Raw genomic sequence first — 27,367 nt, forward strand, 5'->3', positions numbered from 1 at the left:
TATTAAAAAAAGAAAGTCAATTTGATAAGACGACATGAAGTTTAAAACATACAAGTTAACTTTGAGGTTTTGCCAAATAACGTATTAAAGTAGCATGGACAAGTTCCCAGGAACATGTCATGACATGCTTAAGATTCATTAAAATAAGATGAGCAGAAGAGTCAGTAAACCTCAAGAATAGCTTGCATGTGTGATTACTCTGCTTTACATTTTGGCAATATGTGTTTGAATTTAATGATACCCTGTGGAAAGTCCCAGAAGTAATTTTGAAAAGTTTTTCCTTTCATTTGTCATGTATTGTTTGTTATGCTCAGTTAGGCTTCAGTTTGAGGATTTAAATGTGAATGTGGACTTCTCTCCTGTGCTTTTGTCCCAGAATCCCAAACTGGTTGGGAAAAAGTTATGCTTGGCGCAGGTTGGTTTCTTGTTCCTCAGAATAATTTATCAACATGTTGCTTTTGCTTCCAAGGCAGTCTCCAGACTGTTTTGGCTTTCCTGGAGCAAAGCTGGGTAAGTAGTTTACCATTGGAGAGCGTGCCATTTCATTAATAGTTTCTGAGAATAGTTTTTATGGCAAAGCATGTCTCTCTGAAGTCTCCCATGTAGTGCTTGAAAGAAGGTGAGATCTGAGCAGCTTGTAGTGTGGAATTACAGTTCCCTACACAGACAAAGACTCTGCTTTGAGAGCCAGTGTTTAAAGTGCAGCAATGGAGTCTTGCAGGTTGGTAACCGGGAGTTTGAGGAGTTGCAGTTCCATATATCCTTGGTATCGAGAAGACAAAAGGAAGGCAGGTGACTATTCTTGTTTATGAATTTATTTATTTATTCTGAAGCAGGCAATAGGATCACTTCTTAAAGCCAGAAATCACAGAGATGGATGCACACACCTCGGGCACGGGGAGTAGGGACTGGTATAGCTTCAGTGCTCCTACGCATGTGATTCAGGAGTGGCAGTGCAGCCCTGATTATTTACATTTGTACTAGATCTGATACTTCATGAAGCAGTACCAGACAGACCTGTTTTGAAATACTGGATTCACAGATGAAAAGTCATTAGGTTATTGAGAGTAATCTATTCAGCTCTGTTGTTTTTGAACTACTGAAGTGAGTTTATCTTGTAAAAGAAACCTGCTTTGGTTGTGCACTCTTCTCTCTCTGTTGCCTCTCTTTTCCAGTCCCTAGCACTTTTGATACCAGGTTTTACAGAAACCACTCACACAAGACTATAGCTAGTGTATGTTTTGCTTCCCTTAAAAGTAGGTATTTTAGACCAGAACTTAGAACTTTTTGGTTTTGTGAGAATGTTTTCAGATGTGGATTTTTGTTTGTATTAAATCCTTAAGAACAGACGTGTTGCTTTGAACAAGAATGAAGTAGTAATGGTTTTATTTCAGAGACCCTGATTTAGAGGGTATGCCAGTTCCTATGAACATATATGGGGGAACAAACTGTAAAATTGATGTAAAGTGTAAGACTGATTATTAAAGTTAGTAGTCTTTACAGAAATAAACTGGAGAATCCTTGTAGAGAACAGCACACATGCTCTGCTCTTGATGAGAAGAAATTAGGAAGCATCAACACAGAGCAAAAGATCAGATAAGATGTTGGAAGTCACTGGGTTCTGAGAGAGACTCCTATCTTTCCCCTTATTAGGCTAAGCCTCAGCTTTTCTTCCTCAGAAATTTGTTGGATCGCTATAAATAACTGAGATTTGAAATAATATTTTCTCTGAAAATTGTCAGAATTTATCAGAAGAAAGCACGCTGTTAAACTGGAAAAAAAAATAATAAAACGCAGAAAATAAAAATGACCAAGAATGCACTTTCTACTCTAACAGTAAAAAGCCTATACAGTTTCATTTCAATATTTTGACAATTAATCGGACTATAGACTTCCCAGGAAGCCCAGAAAAAATAATGCATAGAGGATGCAGACAATACTTTCCAAGTTTGAAGAGCCGTAGTATACTGAAAGTCCTTTAGAATGACTTTGTTTGTAAATAAGCTGAAATGTAGAAACTTTAAAGTCTTCAAGTTTATCTTTTAAAAGAAAATTTACAGCTCCTCAATTTTATCTGCTTAACTAGGTCTACACATGCCCAAACCAGCGACATAAACATTTCATCTAAGGTTTATCAAATTTGTCTTTATTAAAAAAAAAAGCCAGCTTCAAATCATGCATCTTTTCTCTGCATATTTGTCATAGCTTTCCAACAGATTCTTTTCCTTTAGCATTATTTTCTTACAGCATTCTTATTGTAGTATTTGAATAATAAATGAACAGGTATTGGTCAATATTTTTTTAAATTGAAATTTTAGACAGAGTTAGCACTTGACATGACAAGCGTAAAGGTAGCAGTAGTTAAGATCTTTTAGGATCCATAGGTTTATTGGGTTTTTGTTTTTGTTCTTTCTCAGCAAAAAGGCAGCTGAGCAGATAGAGCAGCATGGGGAGGTGCTGCGTGGCACTGGCACCCTATGGAGTAAAAGTGAGGTGGTTTATGTGGTTACCACTCTCAGCTGTGTTCTTGCTTCTGGCCCAGAAGTGGCTGCACTTGCTGCAGGGATGGTTGGACCAAGCATGGAGCAAATCCTGTGTGAGTTTCGGTATAGTCTACCAGGAGTAAATCAGTGGTATCTCAATTGCTGCTTGTTCTGCAGCTTGTCAGCAGCTCCTGAGGAAGGGGCAAGATGGAAAAACTACGACGGCAGCTGTATCGACCATCTTATTTCAGTCCACCTCTGCATGTGATTGTTTACATGTTGTACTTGCATAGTAGTGTTGTCCATCATTACAAGGAGTCATCCTTATCATAAAGTGAATTTGGACGACAGGGTACTTGCCTTTCTTCAGTTGCTAGAACCTTGATCTTCAGATACAGTTTCCTGGCTTTTAAGATACTGTAAATTGGGGTTGTGGCTATTACATTGTCCTACCCTTGTAACTGATGTAACTATGTAGCAAAGCTGCACAGAGGAGCCAACTGGCTGAAAATCTAACAAGCCAGCCAAGAGCAGGATTGTGACTGTAAACTTCACCTCGATGAAGCCTTATGCCATGTGAAAATCCTGCTCACTGAGGATTCACACTGTAGTGAATCTTTAACTGAAGAAATAATTGTTTGAAATCTTCCTGTGCAGCCCTTTAGTGTAAGAATTGTCCAGTGAATCTGTAGAAGCTGCCTCACTCTCACTTCAAAACCGAAAAACTTGTTTGCCATCCAGTTTTTTGGAACTGCAGGCCGTAGTGGATCATGGTTGTATTCCTCACTCACCGTAACTGATATGCTGTCACTTTTAAATTGATTTTAGAGTGTCCTAAACAACCTTCCTGTTCTCAAACACTTCTTAAGTAGACTGCTTTCTACCAACTATCAGTAGTATATCTATTTTTCCTTGTTCTGCTTTCAGAGCTTTCGTAAGGTATTTAGTGTATTGAGTCATCTAGACCTTCCTTTGCAGCTGCTTGACAAGATTTTGGTCAGTACTTGAGCAGCAGTGAGTGCTAAAGGACTCTCCTGGGAGTCTCCAGTTTTTGAGGCAATTGATTTTTCTGCAACAGAATTTGCTTGATAACTGTTTAAGTTAAGATTCCTAGAAAATCATTTGTTTGGACTCTGAATTCTATCTGCTTTTTACTTACTTGTGGGTGACCCAGAAAGCTCTTGAAGCTTTTTTTAGTTAAGAATGAGAAAGCTTTTGAGTATGATACGTATCCATTCACTATAAGGAATATATTTTTTTGACTCTTTCATTGTAAATGATGTACATTAAAAGTGTTGGTGTTTCTGAACTAGCTTTTTGAAGATAAATGCTGTGCAGAACTAGAAAAACATACTTCTTCTGTCTGTGGCTGGATTTTGGAAGTTGTGAATTGTGCACAGTGCTGCTCTGTGGGCTGTTTACTTACACTGCCTCCAGGAATGTTTTTCTTTATAGCAATAAGCTTTTTTGATATCTTTCTTTTAAAAAGGGAGGAAGGGTTAACAGAGGTGGTAAAGGATGCATTTATTTAAAAAAAAAAAAGCCTTTGGCACCACAGAGATTCGGAAACAGTTGTTTTTTGTAAATGATGACAGTCATGAAGGAGATCAAACAGAAAGAATACTTCAGTATTTGTAAGTGCTTTTACTATTTGTAGTTTTTGAGAGCTAATTGTACACTTCTTGTCATTGAAAGAACTGTACTATGTGGGTGATGTTTTGTTTAATTTAAGAATAGTTACAAATTTGAGTAACATGTTATTGCCTCCAGTTATCTAGTGTATAGTTTTGTGGTGAAATGTATCACCCTTCATTTTCTCACCAACCTGATGCTCAGAGAAAGATATATCCATGCCCTTAAAGTATTTATTTGGATTTCGACTGCATTTTTTTTTTAATATATTTAACTTATAGATAAATAAAGTGATCTGAAGTTTATTTTACTTTTTGAAATGTGCTAAAGAAATTAGTCTTCTTCTGTCTTTCCTGAACAAGACTTAATGCTGGAACAAGGTTTCTTTTTAAAAGCAAAACTTTTAAGAGCCCTGCTTCAAGATTGTGCAGGGTGGAGAAGGGATTGTATCACTTAAAAAGCAAGAAGTTCTTCCAGGACTTGGCTGACCCTGAGAAGACTGGAAAGAATTTGGCATCAGATTGTGGTGTAATGATTTAAATCCCTATATTTTCCTCATCTGTAACATTGGTAAAATGGGTTGAGGCTGAAACTGATTTGAGTGTTTTGCTACTGCAATGCTAGATGAAAGCATAGTAATGCTGCTGGGTAGGATAACTTTTGAATTTTATGAAACCAGCTGTAGGAAGAGAAAAACTGAAATCTGAGATCTTGCATTTGCAAGCACTTCACCAACTACAGAACTTTTATTGTCAGCAAGGCTATATACGTTAGCTGAAGACTGAGTAGTCGCGTTTTCAGTAAACTTAACTACTCTTTCATTTTTAATGAGAGCAGAATAACAGGAAGTAATGTCCTGTTGGGTGTTCCACCAGGCTGTTGTGGCGCTAAACATTGCTGTCCTGGAGCTCTGAGTACATGTGACTGTTTTCTGAGAAACTGTGGGGAAAGGTATGAGATGGAGGGGACCATCCCATGTCTGGGACTTGGACCAGGTCTTAGCAACATTTGCAGTCTGAACTTAGACTGCCGATTCGGGGTAGCTCTGTTTTAAAATATTATGGCACAAAGTCTGTCGCTTCAGAGGGGAGTTTCTTGAAAAATGACATGTTATTTCACTTTCTGATATTTGAGCAAAGTTTGCAGTACATATTGAGCCAAAGTTATACAATATGGGAGTCTGACTGGAGTCCACCTGCTTAAATGAGGGAGTTCATAGCTAGATTAATTCATTTTTGACAACCTTAATGGAGAACAGAATGACTGAAGAGGTTTAAATTAAACATGTGGAAGATTACTACAGTAGAAAGACATGATAGGTGCATTTACTGCTTTATTAACTTTACTTACTGCTTGTATTTGTGATAGCATGGTAGGTATCTCAGAGTCTCCAATTTATCTTTTCCAGCATGAAATAGTATCTAACTCTGAAAATTTTTTACTGAACTCAGTTAATGCTTTAAATAATAAAAAATCAATGCAGAATTGTAGTTCAGCAATTTAAAGTTTTTGAAAGTTCCAATACTTTTTCATTATATTTAAAATAAATTCAGTAATTTTTGCTTTTAAGACTGTGTCCTTGTTCTTCAGATATGATGTAAAAACATCAGAGTTATTTTGTCACATTTTATTTTATGGCTGAATCCGGTACAGCTTTAATCACAATATGGCCTGGCTGCATAGTCAGGTGGTTACAAGAAACAGGCCCTGAAATATTTTGGGAAATATGCTTCCTAAAGCAACTTAAGGCTTTCATGAAAAATAAAAAAGGAGCCAAAGGATAGGAATCTCTAATTTTAAGTTTGTGTTTTTGGGTTTGCCCTAAAGAGTCACAGGCTCTCTTAAGTATGTTTTAGGAGGATACACTTAAAAGCCATACATGAATTTAATTTTAACCTGTCTGTGCTCTTGGGAAATGTTTCTCCTTTTGCAGAACATACCATTAGTCTGGAGGAGAGTCACTGAGAAGCAAGTATGCTGCCAGGAAGTTGTGGCAGCTCGTAAATATTTCTTTCTCTTCAAGGATTCAATATATTAAACATACTTAATATTTTGAATTTTCCAGTTGTATTTTAAGGTAGGACAAGATGTTTGATGTGCTCTGTGCATAGAATTAATTTTTTGGCCAGAATGTTCTCAGCTATTTCTATTTGTAGAATACCTCTGGGAAAAACAAACAAACAAACAAACAAAAACAACAAAAACAAATCAAAAGGTACCCTGTTCTTAAAATTCAGCGTAAAGTAGAAATAGTGTTGTTGCCTCTTTCTTGAGGATGCTTCTAACAAATGGTCAGCAGCTTACTTTAAATACTGTGTGTGTGAATGTACTGCTAGAAAAATCTTTAGAAGTTAGTTGTGCTCTCTTTCAGTTGTCCTCTATCTTGTGATCCCTGAACGAAAAAAAAAAACAAAAACAAAAACAAAAACAACCAACATACCTTTTTTTTTTTATTTCTCCCCTTTTTTTCCTGATAAAAGCCAGACTAGAAATGGATCTAGTACTAATTTACTTAATGTCAACAAACTGTCCAACTAATGAGGAAAAAAAAAAGCGATTCCTGTTGCTAGTCCATTAATCATGATTTACTTGTGACCGTATAGCGCTTAGCTGCAGGAAATGCTTGGAAAACAAGGCTTATTTAAAATACAATGTTTTAGATTAACCAAACATGCAAGTTTTGGCTGTATCCAGGAAGGAATAGATAGGCAGTGCTGCTCTTATAAAAAGTGAGTGGAATCAGTTGTTATGGGTGGGGGTGGGGAGGTAACTGCAGTATTCCTGATAAGAGGAGCCTGTTCAGGATCCACATGGGATGAACATGGAAATATCCTGGCTGGAGAAATGGTTTCCCTTCTTTTAGCTGAAACATAGATGCAGAAATCTGACCTCCTGGCTGAGCATCTCAGTTGAAAGCAAATAAAAAGTCAAAGGAGTCCTATCCTTTAGTCTGTGTTGTTCTCTCAGAGTACAAGTGATTTGATGTGGTAGAAGCATTTGAATCCTGAGATCATGAACTCAATCTGAATTACTTCAAAGTTTGCTTTTTCCTCTCATTTTATAAGCTTTCTCTGTTTATCTGATACATAGTGCAAAAGTTTTTAAATGGTGAATGAACTGAAAACGGTGTTCAGTGAACGGATAAAGACTACTTAATAGTTCTTGTAACATAAATAATTTAATAAGGCTTAATATTTTACAGCAGTACAGGTCTAGAAAGCTTATCAATGGACATGTTTGGCTTCAGATGAATCGGATGTGTAGGAGCCATTAAGAAATATTGCTTGAGGACTGTGTAAGGTAATGACTTTACAGGGAAAGCTGGGGGATACTTAGCAGGTGGAATGATACCAGATGTGCTTAAATGTGATACAGGGGACCCACATCAAGATTAGAAGAAAGGGAAAAAGCACTATCCCAGTGACACAGAGCTTGCATGGTCTTTTTGCTTGCTCATGGACAAGTGTATCGACACCGTCCTCCTAACACTGCTGGAGCTTCGCAGCTGCACCGTCAGGGACCATCTTCCCTTGCTTGGGAGGCCCTGATGACCTTTGTGTTTCTGACCCATCCGCTGTGGTCCACATGCTGACACCCCCTGCCCTGCCAGTACTGCTGCTGCCAGTCTGCAGTTTTTTGTCCCCTGAAGGGATAAAGCCTCTCGAAGACTTTTGGGAGTGTTGTTTTCTCTTTCTTCACCACCAACTTTCTGTGTAAAAGTTTCTGGTTTGGCAAATGCAAGAAATTCAGCGAAGGTTTTGAAGCAATGGGCTGCAGTTTACATGTGAATTAAAAGGCTTTAAGTTGTACAAAATGGTTAAGATGTTTGGCTGTCAGTACACAAGCTTTTGGTTTCATGTGCCACTTTTATTTAAAGCCATTTTATTGTAACTGTGTCTTACCATTTAGGAGGCTTAAGTGTATATATATTTTTTATTATTTTTTTTAATTATTTTTTCTTTTAAGTATTATATAGTGTCACATTAGGCTGGTGTGTCACTAAATGTCCAGATGTTTTAAAAAGAGGAAATGTAATGAAGCTTGCACATGAATTTGTAGAGGAACACATAGTTGCCTATTGTGAAGCACCAAAAAGTAGACTCTTTGTTTCTAGTGGTGTTGACAATCAAATATGTATCTGTCCTCCACATGAGCAAATAGTTTTTCACACTGTCTTAAATTGTAGCAGGGAGCTGGCTTGCAGAGCAGTTAAGAACTCTTTCTTGTGAGGAGTATCAGCTACTAATGTACTAGTTACAGTGGGTATAGTTCAGAAAAACAGTTACCACTTTATTTCAGTGTAAAATAGGGTTTGTATGTTGGTCTAGCAAGGGTTTTCTTTTGTTTTTGTAACTTCTTAGGGGACTTATCGACATAAAAGGTTTCTGAGATGCTCCTTGTTTGTGAAACCTCCATATAATTTCTGTAATACTGGGGCTTGGACTAAATTAGCACCTGGTTTGTTTTCCAAATTAAACTCTGTTGGTCTATGTCTGCATCGTCTGAGTTGTCTGTTCTAAGTGGAGGAAGGTTTTGAGTAGCCAGCAGTGATACCAAACGTCAGAGATAGTGGAGTGTCTCATGTTGATATTAAATCTGTAACTCTTTGTAGAGGAGAAATATTTTAGCATAGCAAATCTCTATTGTAAAGCTGAAGGCCAACTTGCCTAGTCTTACTTAGTTAACTTGATGTTCTTATTGCTCTTAAAGATGTGTTTTGTGAATACGTGATGACTAATGAATACCAATGAAGAATGAAAACCTCCTAAAGTATGGTGGTTGGTTTTGTTTGTTTGTTTGTTGTTTTTTGTTTGCTTTCCTTAAGCTGTTCTGAACTTATAGTCAAAACCAATACTTAATTTCTTTGCAGTTTTTATGTGTTTATCCTGTCTGTAGATTCTATGAATTTAGGTGTTAGAATTCCAAACCTGGCTTACTGCCTGTCTGATTATCACTTAACCTGCTTAAGTCTCTTTACAGGGGTGCATTTTTGTCCCTCGAGGACCTTTTTTCTGCTATATGCCTATATAAGTATAATAGAACATATACTAGTAAAACAACTGTCCTGTTCTGGTGCATTCTAGCGGAAGAGGAATACAGTAAAGAGAGAGTTGATAGTACTGGCACTCTGACAGCAGACTGGAATTTTCCTGTTGAAATCCCCTTTTTTCTGTTGCTTATACAAATTTCGGCCATCTTTTCAGACTGAAACTTCTTGTTCCCTATACATGCTTCGCCTTGTTGTCTTGCACCCCTGATGTTTTTGGCTGAAGTTATGTAAATTATAACTAGTTCTATGACTTCATACAGGAGTGAGTTTTTAGAAAAGCAACTGCAAATTTCTTTAACTGTTGGCTTTTTGTCACTGTTACCTTTTTTGCCTCCATGAGAAATGCATAGAATCTGTCACAGTTCTAAGCCTTAGAGAAGAACAATTTACTTAGTATGATTTTATTTTATGGGTTCATTTCTCAGTAAAGTGATGCAGCTTTCAGGCTGCACTTACTGTTGTGCAAGTTTGGCCACATGCAGAATTTGCTGCAGCATAATTCTGCTGAATGCAGAACTTATATTTTTATCAGTTTGTTCTGAGTATCGCAATGTTTAGGAAAATGCCGAATTCCAACTTCTTTCTCTTAGGACTGGATGGAATGATATGATTTTGTTATTTCTGAAGAACTTAATGTAGTAGCTGATTTCCTAATCTTTTAATGTTGGACTTTACCATTGCATATGCCCTATTAAAGAACTCTCTGGAGTGCATCTGAGTAGATCTACAATTTCTAACTGGGTAAAGTACCTTTTTATTTATCTTATTAAAAAAAACCCCACACCACAAAGCAACAAAAAAGGCAAGCCCAGGAATGATACTGGAGATCAAATAAAAATAGACTAACTTACTGAATTAGGGGATATCTTATTCTAATTTGATATGAAAGGGTAATTCCTAAAATACAGCAAAACTTGTTTTGTTTACAGAAAATACTTCAAAAGCACTAATACAGTCCGTATGGCAAAATGCAATGTTATATTTGAAAAACAATTTTTAGTTAAAAAAGCAAGTAGTTTTCAACCAGTGCGGTTCTGAATTACCTAATGGGATGAGTCAAAGGTTATCAAACAAAAGTAAGTAGGATGTTGTCATTCTAATGTATTCCAGTGACCATTTTTGTTATTGTTGAGGTGCAAAATACTGATTGAAAGATACTCAGAGAATAAACTTCTTAGGGGGGCAAGAGAAGTGCCACTCTAGTAATAGGTTTGTTATGAGAACACATGAAGCAAATTTTATTATCTTTCCAGAACTGAATTTTGATTTTTGCTTATTTATTTACAAACTTGACAGCTTTCTCTTTTCTGAGACTGACCCATTTCCATATTAATCAAATACCAGTTTTCATAGACAGGTTTACTGTAATAGTTACCAGGGATGCAAGTTTACCTGTTGTTTTTTGTGCTTCTTTACTTGTTTATTTGGCTTATTTTGTTTTCCCATTACAACATAGGTACTTCAGAAGCCTGTTCGATTTCTGAACTTAATTTTGATTAAGTCTGGTTTCTTAGTATAACTGATCTCTTCTTTGATGATGTTCACAAAAAAAAAAAAAATCAGTAAATTATTGTGGTACACAGATAGTGTATATTTAGCTGACAGTTGTCTTGATGGGTCATCAACTGAGAACATACTTTAAAAGTTTCTTTTTGTTTACAAATTGAACTATTTTTTTTAAAAACATATTATGGCTGAGGAGTGTCTTAAGTAGATAACAAGAGTATGGCAGTACATCAGTTATTTTCAAGATTCTTGCTGTTGCTCGCTGCATGCGTATTTAAAATAGTATTGAATTTAAAAGTATGAGACAACATGAGGCACAATTGTCATGTCTTTCTAAAATGCAATAATCTTTCATGGTGAAACCTTACAGTTGAAGGGCATTGCGCAGCCAAATGTGTAGCATTTTACAATAGCAATCAGAAATACTGTGTTAAATTGGATCCAGAACTGTTGTTAGACTTGAATGGACTGTAAATACTACAAATGCCTAGAAGCATCAAGAAGAGAGAAAGTGGGTAAATATATTCACATTTTTAGATAGGGTCTTGAGGGTGATACATTAGTTTGGTTTGTTTTGGATGTGTGTTTGAGGGTTTTTTTCCCCTCTTATTGAGTAAATATTATTTGTTAGATTATCAGACAAGTAATAGTTGTTCCTGATTTACAAAATCCTTAAACCATGTCTTTGACAGATAATCCAGCTGTGTGTTTTACAGCATGTGTATGGGTATGTGTATGTGTGCTGTTAGTCAGGACTTGTGACTTTTATTGCCATGTTTACGAAGGAGATGCTCCTGCTTCTCCTCAGGTCACATCACTAAATAAGGTAGAACACACTTGGCATCTACTTGGTCTCTCCCCACGGCTGCTCCAAGTGGAGTGCCAGGTCATTGGCTCCCCTGGTCACTTTTGCAGATCCCTTGATGTCTTTCTTATATTTGAATTGTCTTTCTTGTGCATGTTTGGGCTCTACTGAATGGTGTGTCTTTTGCACTGAGAAATAAGATCATAAACAGTAGCAGTTTTTACTATAAAATAAATCTGTTATCTTTTGCCAACTGCTGGAATTCCAAATTCACAGAATCACAGAATGTTAGGGATTGAAGGGGACCTCAAAAGATCGTCTGGTCCAATCCCCCCGCCGGCACAGAAACGCCTAGATGAGGTTGCACAGGAATGTGTCCAGGTGGATTTTGAATGTCTTCAGAGAAGGAGGCTCCACAACCCCCCTGAGCAGGCTGTTCCAGTGCTCCATCACCCTCACTGAGAAGTTTCTTCTCATTTTTAAGGGGAACCTCTTGTGTTCCAGTTTATACCCATTGCCCTTTGTTTTATCACTGGTTGTCACTGAGAAGAGCCTAGCTCTGTTGTTGTGACACTCACCCTTTACATATTTATAAACATTTCTATATGTTGACTTAAATTACAGGCTGATTTGGTGGTTACCAGCATGTGATTTTTCATATACACTTATTTTTTGAGTTACTTATTTCTCACTGGAAGGCTGATTCAGGGCCACTTTTGTAGATACTTTGGGTATGCAAATATGTTACCTTATGTGAAAAAATTGATTTGTAACAGAAAAATAGGGTAAATTATTAACTTTGCTAACTAAGATCTAAACAGCAGCATCAGAAGCCTTAGTATACAGATGGATGAAAGCTCTGTAGCATCAGACTGAGATTAGGGCTTCTTATTGCTCTCATGTAATGGCAGTGTGCATGTTGACGAATACCATAGTCATTGGAGGAGCCAGAAAGGGGAAGTATTACTAAAATTCCTGAAGTGGTTTATTTTTTTTTTAACTCGTATTACTCTATATAGTTTTCAACTCTCATTAAGGTGATGAGTTTAATCAGTTTTAATGCAAAAACTGATTTTTCTGCTCTATGCAAAATTAAAAATATTCTTTCTCCAGGGAGATTTTATAGCATCCTCTTATTTTAGAGTTGGCTACATTAATGTCATGAGTGAGCTCTCCTTGGGCACTACCTATAGTAATACTGCAAAACAGAAACATAATTAGTTTTCATATTTTAGTACTATAATTTACTTCAGGCTGTTACACTAATATACAATTATAGCATCATTCTATAAGTGATTATAGAGAAGATTGTTTTGCAGCTTAAGATAACATTTTTTAATAGATTCCCTTACATATTTTGTGTCAGTAACGTATTTCCGGTTATGGCTAAAACCAAATATTTGTGTGCTGAAATATGCTATACTGCAGTGTTTCTTGTAATGAAAAGGATTTTTTTTTAAAAAAATAGTTTTTTTAAAAAAATAATTAAATAAGTATTGCTGGTTGTTTTATCTTATGTACTCAGCTGAAGGATGAAGGTCAATGACTGCAACAAACTGCTTATTAGGTGCTTCAAATTCTTAACGTTTGTATGGTGCTTTTAGTTGCCCTGTTGTGGTTGTCAGGAAATGTTCCACAGAAGTATTTTAAAGGTCTTGTCAGGTTTGTGACTGCATTTTGCTTGGTTAATGTTAACTTGAAGCTGTGGGTAAATCTGATTTTTAAACATGATGCCCTCGTGCTTTGAAAGAAGCACTTGTGTTCATCTGCTCAGAATTGGCCAGGCTTTGTGGCAGCATGGCTGGTTAGTTCTCTGAACTCCATCTTAACATGTTTCTCTTTGCTTTCCTCTACTACCATGAATATTTTCTAATAATATTTGTACATGGGTGTACCAGTGACAATTGTAAGTAATTTGCAATATAATGCTGAAGGATGAATTGACAGAAGTGCACCATTTTTACATTTCTAATGAACAGTTGCACTGCCAATGTGTCTTGGGCAACAGAAGACTGAGTTTCCACAGCAGAACAGGAAAAGTAGTTGCAGGATTAGGAGAGGGATCTCTATGAAATTAGGCTGAGTAGACAGGAGTTCTTTACTTAATAAAATTGCCATGCAACTGGGGCAGCACTTAGATGAGATTGTGTTGCCATAAATGTGTGTGTTTATTGGTATATATGCATGAATAAGATATTTAAATACAAGAGCTTATTTCTACCATTAACCTCATCAGTCTAGACTCTGTGAAGGTACAAAACCTCAGGTCTCTATTACTTTCCAAAGGTTTTAAAATGTATTTATAAATGCTGCATGAACTTTGCTGTGTTTGCTTTTGTAGCTGATTGGACACTGATCTATCAGTCTATGAAAAAAGAGGTGCAGTCGTTTTGTATAAGGTTTCCTGGTGGCTTCTTGTCCGAAGAAATAAGCAAGAAAGTTCATCTGCAGATCTGCCGGCATTTGGCACAGCCCCAGTTATTCTCACACCTTCTTACAAATAGCACTGCGATGATGTTTTTTCATTATCTGTGCATACACTTGTAGTGTGGCTGACTAATGAATATGTTAGTGAATATCGGAATAAGTGGATGTGGATAGGAAGATGCCAGTTGCTAACTTGGCAACCATCTGACACTGTCATTGTGTAAACCTGCCGTTCATAGAAGTGTGCACAGGGATAGGTGCTCTGATTGAGAAGTTTGCCAACAATTTACTGTCACCAGCGAATACTGGGAAGTAGATAAGTTGGCTGCTGGTGTCAGCCTGAGAACAAGCGAGGAGTGAGCAACCAGGCTAACACAGCAGCAGCTTCTGTCTTTAGTCCCAGTTCCTGCCCTTTCAGTTACTGGTCTTTAGTGGCTGCCTCATTTTATGGTGCTGTTAGTTTTGTACCGGGGCTGGATAGGAGTGTGAATTGCAACACCAGATTTCTCTCCTGCGGTTCACCCTGAGAACAAGTGGCAGTTCTTTCTGGTGGAGTGAAGCCCTGTTAGGGGTGCAGGCAGCTGCCAGAATGCCCTCCAGCATTCCCTCGGTGGAAGTGTGGACAGCTTGAGCGCTGCACGCAGCTGCTTCGCTTGGCAGCGTTGAACAATGCAGGACAGCTTACAAAAATGCTGTTGTGCAAAAGCATCGGTCTTTGTGAAATGTTTTTGAAGGTTTTTGGAGTAGCCAGGCCCAGCGATGCAGGTGGTTGCAGGCAGGGCTCCTCTGGCCTTCTTCTCTTCCTCTGCAGCCTGCAATGCATGCTCTGCTCTCTGGAGTTCTTCAGTTAGGTACCACATAGAAATGTGGATTGTCAATATAACTATCAATGTTTCATCTATCTAATTACTAAAAGTTTTCATCTTTTTTTTTCTTTTTTAATAACCATGCTCTTGTAAGACTTCATATAAAAAAAAAAAGTGCAATTTGTCTAGTCTTCAGGGCATAATCTTGATTATTTCTTGTACTGATAATTGCATAAGACAGTGGCCCTAAACTAATGTTTTAAACAAATTTAGCGGAGATTGTTTAAAATATCTTCCAGCTTTTCAGTACATAGACTTCATGTTTGAATATACTAGCTTTCTTGCAGCAGCTTTAAACATATATTTTGAAACTGAAAGCTCTGACCTTACCCCACTGACTCAGAAATCTTTCCGGTGTGTGTGTAACCAGCCATATGTAAACCTTGGCGGAAATAAGATCAAAAGCTACAGGGTCAGAAACAGGATCGTTTTTTCGCCTTTGTGTAGTTCCTGTACCGTAGCTCAGGGTTAGGTATTACATTAGTACAGAATGTGTATGTATGCTTCAGCGACTTGCTTTCTATCACAATTAAATTTTGTTATTCTGATGATATATCACAAGAGAAGGTTATGTGGCAAAAAAAATACTCTCTTGCCATAGGTATTGTTAAAGGAGCACCAAAATATTCTTCACGACTGGTGGGAAGTTGCTTTGTACCTTCTCAAGAGCGGTAGTTGGTTGAGACACACAGCTTCTCCTCATTTCTTGGGATAGCTTCAATCAAAGCACTTCACAATCCTTTTTACAGTGGTTAAAGGCAATTGCTGGTCTCTCCACACTTTACTCAGGCAGAGCAAAGGACAAGATAATCCCCTCAGCCTGTTAAATGCTCCATCCCATCTGGTAGGTGATAATTGCATTGTAAGGGGATTAGCACAGAGGGATATGCTTACAGTGTAATGAAAGCTGCACTACAAGTGTGAAAGTCAGCTGAATGCGTTGAAGCAGTTTGGGACCTCACATTTGCACATTTTTGTAAATATCATAAAAGACAAGTTTCATCTGGAGAAGATGCACAGTACCTTTACATGCCTTCACATGGGGGTAACAGGTTATAAATTTATTTTGAGACATCAGTAGTCTAAATATCTGAAAGCCTCTCATAGGACTAGTGGAATAGGCTTTTGTTTAGATGAATGCAACATTTTAGGGCAATTTTGTGATTCTAGCTGTATTAAATGCATCTCAGTGTTCACTTAAAACTCCTGTGACTTGGAAATCACAGGGTTAAGTTGACACTAGTAGAGGAGCACCCATGTTATTAAACACTGCCTAGAAATCTTCATCAATAAAGGGGAAATTTGAATAAGCTACACTGTGAGGAATATCAGAGTAATTTTGTGTCAGCTGGGATAAGAGGATTTCAAGCTGACAGTAACTCTCCTTGCAGCCAACCAGAATAAATGCTTTGAAATTTCAATTTCAAGCATGAGCCTAAGGTAGTGTAAAACGACTCTTTAAATACATTTTTAAAATTGTCTTTTTTTTTTTTTTTTGTAAGTTTAGCTAGTGCTGTCAATAGTGAAGATAGTATATCTCAGCACATTTGATAAGCTAGCTGTAATTTAGCTTCTGTACGTTTCAAGATGTTAAAGATCCATTGGAAGGTATGTAAGGTAGGGCCATAGTTGGGGGTTGGTTACCATCCGGTTAGTTGTTCTCTCTTCAGTCTCCCCATGTGGTACAAGAAATGGGGCAAGTTTCTCAGTGCTGACTAGTATGTGCCATTTGGCTGGTTTGAACATTAACCTGTTGGGTTAAAAAATGGCTTGGTTAGCCAACACTGTGCTGTGGTAGCATTTCATGGCCAGATAGGTTAGAAAGTTAACAGAAGTGTGTGTGTTTTTACATACGTAAGAGAGTCAGGTGTATAAAAATGCACTGCATATGGTAGATGCTATGATGATGTTGTATGATCTTGCTGCAGGATTAAATTTTCTAATCAGTTAAGGTTCAGTGACCAGCTGTGTGGTTGCTGTTTTTTCAGTTTCCAGTTCCTGGCCTAGCAGCTCTGTCTGTGTGTGTCTGCACCTCTGGGAATAAGGACAAAACAAAACCTAGTGGTTTTTTATGGGTCGTCTGCCGTAACTTTGTCAGTCTGTGATGAGGTTAAGTGTGGTTGAGCTTGAGCTTCTCTTACTTAATTGTGCCTCTGAGTGTGCAGGGTCGAGTAGAAGGCTGCTTTTCCAAAGTTGTGGGGCTGAGACACAGGAGTGATTTCACAGTGGTTTGTTAGTTTTTTGTTTGTTTGTTTTTTTTTTTTTTCCTTCTTTTATTATTGTTGTTTCTTTTAAGGTCGCTGAGCGGTATGAAGGATGTACCTTAATTTTCTTCTTTCAGATGAAAAATGTTTACCCGAGGAGGGGAAAATTTGAGAAATTTGTTTTGTTATATGACACTACGTAATTTTAATATACCTGAGTGAAATGTTATGAGGCTCAAAAAAACAACGAACAAACGAATACCCCTCCGAAAAATGAAGCGTATCCTCTCTCCTTACCCCACTTCTTTCTGAAATATGCGTTTCTGTCAGATGAAAATCCCAGTTGGAAGAACCATTTCCTTGCCAATGTATAAAAAGTACCGTTAAAGAGGAATTTTCAAATGTTTAGAAACAGATTTTTGCAACAATCCATACATATCTTTAAAATATATACAATTATAAGTATGTAGCAAACCAAATCATATATGGTATATAACAGTTTTTTCTTCTTATTTAGGTGACAAACAGCATGTTTGGTGCTTCAAGGAAGAAGTTTGTAGAGGGGGTTGATGGTGACTACCATGATGAAAACATGTACTACAGCCAGTCATCGATGTTCCCACATCGGTCAGAAAAAGATGTAAGTTGAATAAGCTTGGGTTTTTTTCCCCTTTCAATACTGAGATAATTTCAAGCTCGTGAAATACATGTGAGGAAGGGATTCATTTAGATTTAAGCTGTGAATGTGTTTTCAGTGGCAAGTGCTTTGATTTTAGGGAGTTTGTACATATGAACTTCAGCCATATGCTTGCCAGGGTTTTATTTTTTCATCTTTAAGCATTATATTTGTAACCTAAATTGGGTTATGAATTATATCTTGTGTTTACATGTTGTGTCCACAGTGTTTTTGTTGTGGTTTTACACTTTATATCTTCAGCCGTTTTCTTTGTTTCTGAAAATGCCTTGTGCAGCTTGTTTGTCTGCTCAAGTATTCTAATTTAGGTATTTCTGCCATTTGTAATGACACAAAGTTACAAACCCAACCTTTCTTAAACATTTATTTCCCTTGGTAATGCGTTATTTTATTTTAGAACTACATTGGCATTACTGAAGCTCTGCTTACTATTAAAATAAATAAATTAGCCAGTAAAATATATCACTTTTATATGGAGTGGCATGTAGAAATATATGGAAGACTGAAAAGCATGATTTGAAATTCATGTCACCTGAAGGTCAGTAATACTATCTCATGACAGACTTGCATTTAATATGTGTAAGCAACAAATGTGCTAAATTTTCTTTTTAATTAAAAAAAAAAAAAAATCACTTCACACTTTCAAAAAGGTGTCATTGCTTCAAGTCTGTCTCCATGGCTGTCCAGAAATATAATTGTTTAGTTGGAGATGTCTTGATAGACCTTGACCTATGTAAATATAAACATTTCCTATAGGCTTTTAGTGATTTGAATTTTAATCCAAATTTTCAAAGATATAAAGAAAGAATTTTAGAGTAGAAGGCTTCTTAAAACAAAAGGAAAGAAAAAGCGCTTAAATGCAGCTTTCTAGTTCAGTTTCGTAAGTGATTTTTATGAGAAATTTCAGTTGAGCCAGCAAAGGATTAAAATCTATTACAGTGTTAAGAAAATTAAACAGGCTGCTCTTTCCTGTTTGTGTCCATTACACATGTGCATGTACCACAGATGCACAAAGGCACAATGGAATATTTGTAATGCTGAATGTACTTTCTTTTCTGTGAGCTCTGAGGGGTTCATCTAGCACTCTCAAACACAGCAGATGCTATTTCTCCAAAGTGATTCTTAAATAGATTCTTAAATATTAAACCTCCACTTGTAGATTTGATGCACTGAGGGAGAAATCTTTACAGTGTAGTAAAAAGGGTAGAGTGAGACGAACACTGTGCTGTACAGTGTGCAGTGAAAGCTGATGTTTGGTGGGTTGTTGATGCCGTGAATGAGTGCTTTAGTTGCCTGCTCTTTCTGTAGGCATTGTTGCAGAAGTGGATCTTAGAATGGGACTTCAAGAGAAGGAAGGTGGGTGTTCCAGACACCAGGAATGACATGAGAAATCATGAAAACTTGTGGGAGAAGTGGCCAAAATGGGGCATAGAAGCTGCTGTATGTGGCAGAAGAGTGATGTCGTTCCCACAGGAAATGGAAGAGCGATTTTTGCAAAAGTGTTCTAAAGTTTTATTTCCAAAGCCTTTTTAAGGGTTTATTTTTCCCCTTGTAGCTTCACTATTGACCGTTACAACTTGCTGAGTTTATGCTTATGAAATCTTAAGCCATTATATGCTATTGTAATATATTATTTTTTGAAGTTTATAAAAAAATATTATCTGTATACCTTGGATCACTGATGTATAGCTAAATGGATATTCTGTATTATTACATGCTGATTTTGATACCTCATTTGACTCATGTTAGATGAGAAAGGTTGCAAAGGTGGTTTTATTCTTTTAGTTTCCAAACAATTTTGTGGTTTTGAAAACATGTTCTAATTGAAAATAACCGTGTTTTCAAATAATCTTTGAACTGGAATTCTACTAAAGATGATACTCTGTACATGAGAACACAATAAATATATTGCCTGTGTTGTCATTTGGCTAACACAAAAATAAATTTGCTCAGAATTTTCTCTGAGTAAGCTAATAAAGACTGAAGTTCAAAACCTGGATCCAGTTTTATGAACACCAGAGGGGAAGAAAAACTTGTAGAATTTTAGATCTTGAAACACTTTGAATCTTTCTGTTTTCGCATTCACATTGAATTGGAATAGGCAAATCTAGGCAAAAAATAAAGGTAGGTGAAACCTTGGGGAAAGGAGTAAGTAATTTTTCTGTTCAGAAAATCCAACTGGTAGTAAAAAGATTAAAACATGGCATACACAATCTCTTTGTAAACAGACTGTAAAATGGCAGCATTTATGCCCTTTTTATAGTAGAGTTGTCTAAACAAGGTGCAGTTTTACTGCAGTTTAAATTATTACTCTTTTTTCATTTTCAGTTTCTTACAGGTCTTTACTGGCAGCAGGTAAAATGGATGTATTGCAGGTTTTAGCTACAAACCTGTAGAAAATGAGTTAAACATAGTTTTTGGGTTTTTTTGTTTTGTTTTGTTTTTTGTTTTTTGTTTGTTTGTTTGGGGTTTTTTTTTTGTTTTTTTGTTTGTTTCCTTCAGTGTGTCAGGTATACACATGAATCCTGAGCCTTTCATTTATGCTTCTTTTATATTCCAGAGTTCTTTAACCTGAAATAGAGAGGTTGTGAGGGAAGCCTGCTGTGAATGGCCTCTTTAACTACTGCTCTTCAGGAAGGCATAAGCTTGTTTAGTATTTACCCCCATACTGGACATGACTGGGTGGTTTTTTGTTTTTCACTTTGTTGAAGTTGCTACTTTTGAGGCAATTGTTACTGAACATGTGTATGTGTACTCCAAGCAGAGGAATATAAAGAATGGTGAAACCCTCCTAAGATGAAGACTAGAGTGAGGACTGTTTCTGTGAGCATATTATTTGGTATAAACTCCAGAATCTATTTTTCACTTTACTTTTACAGCAGAGTTTCTATTGTTGTGAAGAGGCATTGTCTTCAAGTTGAGGACAGTGATGACTTGCACAGAGTTTGACTAGTTTGGGAACTTTTCAGCTTTCTACCTTGTTTTAACACCCAAGGCGGAGGTTTCAATTTTTGTCAAGTTATATTAGGAAATAGTTCTTTACTTATTAAGTGAAAAAGTAATTTAGAACATATCTGAAAAAGATGTGAAAAAATATGTTATGCCTTCTTATAAACAATTTTCTTTGCACTTACCGATGTGGTGTCCTTGTGACTTGTTGCCTTACCTAATTTGAATTTTAAAAGTGTTTATTTATCACAAAGGTAAAGTGAACGAAATGCTGCTCAAGTCCTGTCTTAAATTTTGAAGGCTTTTTCCAGGTGGGAAGAAGCAGAACAAATAGTTTAGGACATGTTATTTCATTTCAGAGCTGTAGTATAGCTGAAAATGAAAAGCTTACCTGTTTCTTCACTAGGGAATAACAGCTCTAGTCAATCAGGCTTGATATGACAATTGAAATGGAAGAGTTGCACGTTACTCATGTGCACAAGTGCTTCCAAAACCATAAGGATGCTGTTTGGGTCTGTTGTTTTAGGTAGAAAATTATGGTTCCTTAGATTAGATTAGGTCTTACTCAAGGTGTCTAGTGCTTCCTTTTTACCAAACAAGCATCCTTGCCTTGAGTTGTTGCAAACCTTCCTGTGCCAAAAGGGAAGAGGAACAGAGTAAATCCATGAATACTCTATGAATTCTGCTGTATTTAGGGTCAGTGCATGATAACCAGGTCAATAATCCTTTGGTAAATAAATAAGATATTTTACAGAATTTGCAGAGAATAGAACAGATTAAGAAAACAGTTTAAGATTTGCCTTGAAACAAATGTAATTGTGTAACTTAAATTGACAACAAAATGCACAGTGTGCCCACAAAATAATTACAGAGCTTATTTGTGGCTAGTTTCACCAACTTAATTGAGCTGTCTATGCACTCAGCAAAATCATTGTGAGGACAGAGGTGCATGTATTTTTATTTGGACAGAGTGACAATAGTAGAAACTGGTAACTCAAAACTTCCATATACTTTTGAACCTACCGTCTTGTTGTCAAGGTTTAAAGCAAGGTGACAATAAACTGTGGCAGATGCCCTCTGTTAATCCCTCCAACCGTAAAAAGTGATAGAAAGATAAGGAATAGGGTCTTCAAGTTAGAAAGTCTTGCAATTTGGAAAAGTTTTAAAAGGTTTTACTAATGCTACTAATAAATAGAGAAAGTATACCAAATACACAAAACCAATCTTGAATGTCCCAGGGTAGAGCAGCGTTTAACCCCTCCCATGTGGAGCTGGCGTGGCTGCAGCAGCTGCAGGGCAGGCACCCAGAAGTCATTGGCGGGACTTCACAGCAAACCAGAACTGGATTGAGGGATGCAGGGCCTGGCCTTGGCTCGCAGGCAGACGGGCAGTGTCCTCTCTAGATGCTGGCTGTGGTTGAAGAGAGAGACACCTTGTGATCTCCCTCTTATATAGGGTGTATAACGATTATGGGATTAAATTCTGAGTTTGTTAGTTTTAGTCACCTGTTCTCTCCGACCCTCCTGGCAAATATGTCCCATTATCAGTTAACCTTGGTTACCATAGTAATAAATGTAAACATGAGCTTCTTCAGCATTCCATGTCATTTCATCAGCACCAAGCACAGTGTCCAAGAAAAAATATACAGCTAACTTCAGGCAGGTGCAGTTACTTAAAAGAACTTAGCTGAAAGGAGAAACTGGTCTTGTTTTTAACAAAACCAGGACACTTGTAAGGAGCAAAATAAAAAAAATGACAGCGTGCTTTGAGAAAAGATGTCACCCGTTCAGTCTGAACTGCTATAACTTCTCATGAATATGAATGTAAGAGATGGCTCTGTGAGGTTTAATCAGTCTAGCCCAATCCCCTGTTCAGAGGATATAAGAATATAGCATCAGGGAATCTCCAGTTGTACTGAACTGCAGATATAAATCTGACAGTAGACAGACATGCCCTTTAATGAAGATCTACCCAAATTATGAGGAAAGTTAGGACAATTTTTTCAATGAATGCTTTTTCCACTTTTTGGCCCAATGCTTTGCTGTTCATTTTCTTTCCTAGTTGCTCTACAGGTTGTAAAGTGTACACAGTAACATGATAATAATTCTGATTTGCACTTCTAGTGAGTTAGTTTGAGCTTATTCTCTTCTCTGAAAAAATCTTAATGTTTTGACTAATTATGGATTTTCTCAGTTGAGACCTGGTGTTCTTTTGCAGCTCAGTTCTTTCAAAACTTGCCTTCCTGTGAAACCAAATATATTTTAATAGTTGGGGCAAGTAAGACCTAGCCTGCAGAATAGATTTGGCTCATTGCAACTATTAATCTAACTCCCTGGCACTACCTTTCCTGAAGTAGGAGGTCCTCAGATTTGGATATTGTGCCCAGTGAAATGGGTTATTGATTCTGGGAACCTGCTTTTTAAAGGTTTCTTCCATCCTGATGTAGTAGTAACATGTCTGTGATGGACCAAATTCAGGTGTACCTGTCGTGAGACAGTTGCATGAAGGCAAACATCAGTGGATTTGTCTTGTAATGGACATGGTGGTGGTGATACAATGAAGGGATAGTCAGAAGCTGTTGTCAAAGTGTTTTACTGTGAACTTCCGTTCCAGTAATTTATAGAACCTTTACCTAAGTCTGTATTTTGAAAAATATAGCCTTATAAAAAGGTGTTACTTTTACAAGAGATAAAACCCTGAAACTGAACTTGGCTTACCGTGGAGATAGAAATCCAGAATCTGCTAAGTTTGGGAAACTAAATGTGGAAGGGTCTAATCAGTCTTCTGAAGACAGCTTTGGCTTTAGGGTTGCTGAACACCATGTTGGTCCAGCTGGATTGTTGATTTTTCTAATACAATTTTTTAGGATTCTTAGGAAACCTACGGTATCTTGTTTCCCAAAGCATCCTGCTTGGCATTTGCCTGAGTCATTGCATGAGAGTTTGTTGGTTTAGTCATAATTTAACTTCAGATCCTGCACATAGAGATAGTGTTAGTACTTAAGAATTCCCATGGAGTCTTCTTGTGTCAGAAGCAGTTACAGAATTCATGCTTAATGCTGGCTGGTTGAGTAGAACTACTTAATGTAACTTTTCATAGTTTGAATAGTTCAGAGAAGGGCAACAAAGCTGGTGAGGGGTCTGGAGCACGAGTCTGATGAGGAGCGACTGAGGGAACTGGGGCTGTTTAGCCTGGAGAAAAGGAGGCTGAGGGAAAACCTGATCACTGTCTTACAACTACCTGAAGGAGGTTGTAGCATGAAGGGTGTTGGTCTCTTCTCCCAAGTGCAAATGATGGGATGAGAGTAAATGGCCTCAAGTTGCACCAGGGGAAGTTCAGATTGGATATTAGGAAAAATTTCTTCACAGGAAGGGTTGTCAGGCATTGGAACAGGCTGCCCAGGGAAGTGGTTGAGTCACCATCCCTGGAGGTGCTTAAAAGACCTCTAGATGAGGGTCTTACAGACATGGTATAGTGCCAGTGTAAGGTTAACGGTTGGACTTGATGCTCTTGAGGGTCTCTTCCAACCAAAATGGTTCTATGATCCATTTGTGGAAGAAAAAAAAAAGCTTATTTTGGGAGAAAATAATATAGCAAATGAATATTTTCATATGCATCTCTTTGCATATACACATAATTGCGTATTTGACAATATTGGGCTGGTTTACCCTCCTTGCTTTGTGAAACATGGCTTAAGCTTTTTTCTTTGAAGTGTGAGTTACAAAGCGACAGAGGTGCTTTTTACCTTTCCCAGGGAGTGAGTAAACATTCTTCGCGTCTTCTAGGGAGTACATAATATAAAACAAACAAACAAACACCACACAACATCAGACTTTGAATGAATGAAAGTACAATGCCATTAATTGAATACAGTTGTAAGGACATGCAAGGGATGAGATTAGAAACAAATTCAGGGAGTTTTTCTGTTTTAGTTCACTATACTCTTTCAGAGCTTGTTGTCATTCTACCTATAGCTTCCATTTTCATAACAAAGTTGTGGAGTATGAAGAAAGAACCAAAAGTTTAGAAGGCAAAATGCAGCCTTTTACTGTGTCACCTGTAAGTTTGTACCTGGATGGGTTTGTCATATAAAACAACACATGATAAAGTAATTTTATTTAGAGAGGAAAATGATTTTTTTTTATATACTCTTACACAGTTTGCAAGAACTATATGTATGAATTAAAGTTATTTCACATCACTTACTTAACAATTTGAGATTATGTCACAAGGAAATTAATTTCACTGTTGAGGACTGTACTATATAATTTTCACTATGGTTGAGTTTGTATTTAGATTTTTTTTTTTTTTCAATAGAAGAACTAAATGGCTCTGGAAATTGTTGATTCCATACTTTATATAAAAGCTATATTTTACTGCATCTCCACTTAAATCAGCACTATATAGTAGCTTGTATATGTCAGCTTTAGCATATTAAGTGGTTCCTTGAACCAGATTAATTCCATGCATAAAATCTTCTGCCTCTTCTAGAAGAGGAATGTTTGGTTTCTTACACAATCATTCAGTTCACCAAACGTATTGTTATGTGGGTGGTTTACATGCTCAGTGTATGGGTGGTTTGGGAGTTGGTTGGTTTGGGGATTTTTGTTTTCTTTTAGTTTTTCATATGCAACTGGTTATTTAATTGAAATAAAATATTTACTTTGTAGTCTTAGTTCTTAATTGCTTATGGCATTTTTTTTGTAGCAGCTTTCAACGAGTTTTCAGTAATCTTTTGGCTCATTAGTACTCTGTACCTTCAAACAGAGTATCTCTGTACAGGGAGAATTTATTTTTAGAGTTTTACTTTAGTAGTCATGTTAACCTCATGTTGATAATGTCATTGTCATTCAAAGGCAACATCTTGCCTTTAAGATCTTGAGATACTGCTGCCAACAACAACAAAAAAATCTATTTAAGTGCAATTCAAAAGGTGATGCTTGCACTGTGGTCCTCCTTCCCTGTGCTTCCTGGGTACCACTGAACTCAGGAGACCACAGCTGTGAATGATGGCATCTGAAAGGCTGAATACAATTTCATATCTTTTTCAGCATTGTATTCATTTTTATATTTCACAACTAACATATATCAGTAACAGTTTTCGCTGACAAATAATACCCAGCATATATAAGGCTTTCAAAATTTCTTCATTGGTCTCTGAGTTTGAGATTTGGAAATATTTTCTTGTGATGTGAATTTTGTAAACATTGTATCAAAAACTGCTTTGTAATCTAGAGGAGGACTAATAGTAATAGTAAATATAGAAAAATCTGTATCTTTTAATATCTTATTGGCTTGAATTATTATTTTTTACATCAAGATAATACTTTCTTCTTTTGAGGCTATGGGTCATCTGGTTTATTATTAAATAGTGAGCCACAAATGGCAGATACCAGAAATAAAGTAGTGCAAATACAAAATGATGCTGATGTTTGCACCTGTGAGAAAACCATCATTTATCAGGCCAGATATTACTCACAGACCTACTTGCTTATTCCAACATGTTTTGCTTTTAGTTGACCTTCTAGAGTTGGATTGATGTATTTTACCTTCAGCTTACGTTGTCTTGGAGAAAGTAGCTTTAGGCCAAGAGTGTCAAACTCATTCTCACCAGGGACCACATCAGCCTTGCAGTTGCCTTCGAAAGGCCCAGTGTAATTTTAGGACTGTATAAATGGAGGAGTAGTTACATTTATACAGTCCTAAAATTACATTGGGCCCTTCAAAGGCAACCGTGAGGCTGATGTGGCCCCCGGTGAAAATGAGTTTGACGCCCCTGCTTTATGCTTTACCTGCATAACGTAGCAGTATTGGCAGAAACGTTGCTTGGCTGATTTTTCTTGGTGCTGAGGTGTCCCTGTCACGGCATTTCTGGTGACGGGCAGCTGTGCCCACCAGAATTTGGGACGGGAAGCCTGTCAAGCAGTGCTGCTGCTGGGCCTCCTCCTGCCGCCTCCCTCTTGGGAGGGTTGTGAAATGCAGCAGTTTTTTCACAGTTCTGGCAAACTGCTGGTGCAAGATTGTTGACACTTAAATGAACTTACTGCAGTAAGCCCATCAAAAGTTAATGAAAGCAGTTACAGTAACATCTTCATCACTAGGAGCAGGAAATAGCACGCTATGGCTTACTGATTTTTGGCATGGACCAGTCGAAAAAAAATTGGGCCATCTGCTTGGATTGTCAGTCGTTTTGAGTTTAGAAGCTGAATCTTCCATCATCAGAACTGCACTGTGACTATTTGAGGCTTGTGAGTAAGGTGATGTTCACATCTTAGTTGACTATCATGAGCTCAGTCCTGCATGTCAGTCCTTCTGTACGGTAGCAGAACAAAGTTCACCCTTCATGGTACACAAGGTCTTGTTGGCTCAGCTCACTCTTTGCTCTGTGGGAGGTGCAAGTCTTAGGCGTCCTCCATCTCCTAACACGTACAGGGAAAAACCAATTGTACCAATCCATCTAGTTCAGTCACACAAGGTTGGAATAGAAGCAGAAATCCCATGCTGTTTCACAACTGGATTTTGTAACTGTTAACCCCTGGCAAAGTGATTTAAACCTAAGTGTCAAAGTTTGAAGAATGGAATTGAGTTGTTTTCGTACATGTGCAGCAAAAGCTATAGGTGTCAGAAGTTTGTTTAGCCATTTCCTTGACTCGATCAGAAATTATTAGTCACTTGTTTAAGAAGTTGGTGTTGCATACATGCTGCTCCAATGTGCTGTTCATTGATGTGATCTCAGTAATTTGGTATGTTT

The 27,367-nt window shown here is 37.2% G+C and overlaps 1 protein-coding gene across 8 annotated transcripts in view; it reads left to right on the forward strand.

The window, feature by feature from the left end:
* Positions 1–27,367, forward strand: part of CNOT2 (CCR4-NOT transcription complex subunit 2) — a 90,095-nt gene that overhangs the window by 31,940 nt on the left and 30,788 nt on the right. For 4 of the 8 annotated variants that reach the window (XM_065857416.2, XM_065857426.2, XM_071799154.1 and 1 more), the window contains one exon: positions 17,491–17,613. In XM_065857416.2, coding sequence (XP_065713488.1) covers positions 17,503–17,613 — 111 coding nt within the window. In that variant the 5' untranslated portion in view covers positions 17,491–17,502. Of the gene's footprint in view, positions 1–17,490; positions 17,614–18,981; positions 19,024–20,748; positions 20,753–27,367 lie in introns of those variants that run through there. The other 4 variants (XM_071799181.1, XM_071799172.1, XM_071799168.1 and 1 more) reach the window with 4 other exon arrangements.

Source organism: Patagioenas fasciata, chromosome 1 (genome assembly GCF_037038585.1).
Source record: "Patagioenas fasciata isolate bPatFas1 chromosome 1, bPatFas1.hap1, whole genome shotgun sequence".
Classification (NCBI taxonomy): Eukaryota; Metazoa; Chordata; class Aves; order Columbiformes; family Columbidae; genus Patagioenas; species Patagioenas fasciata.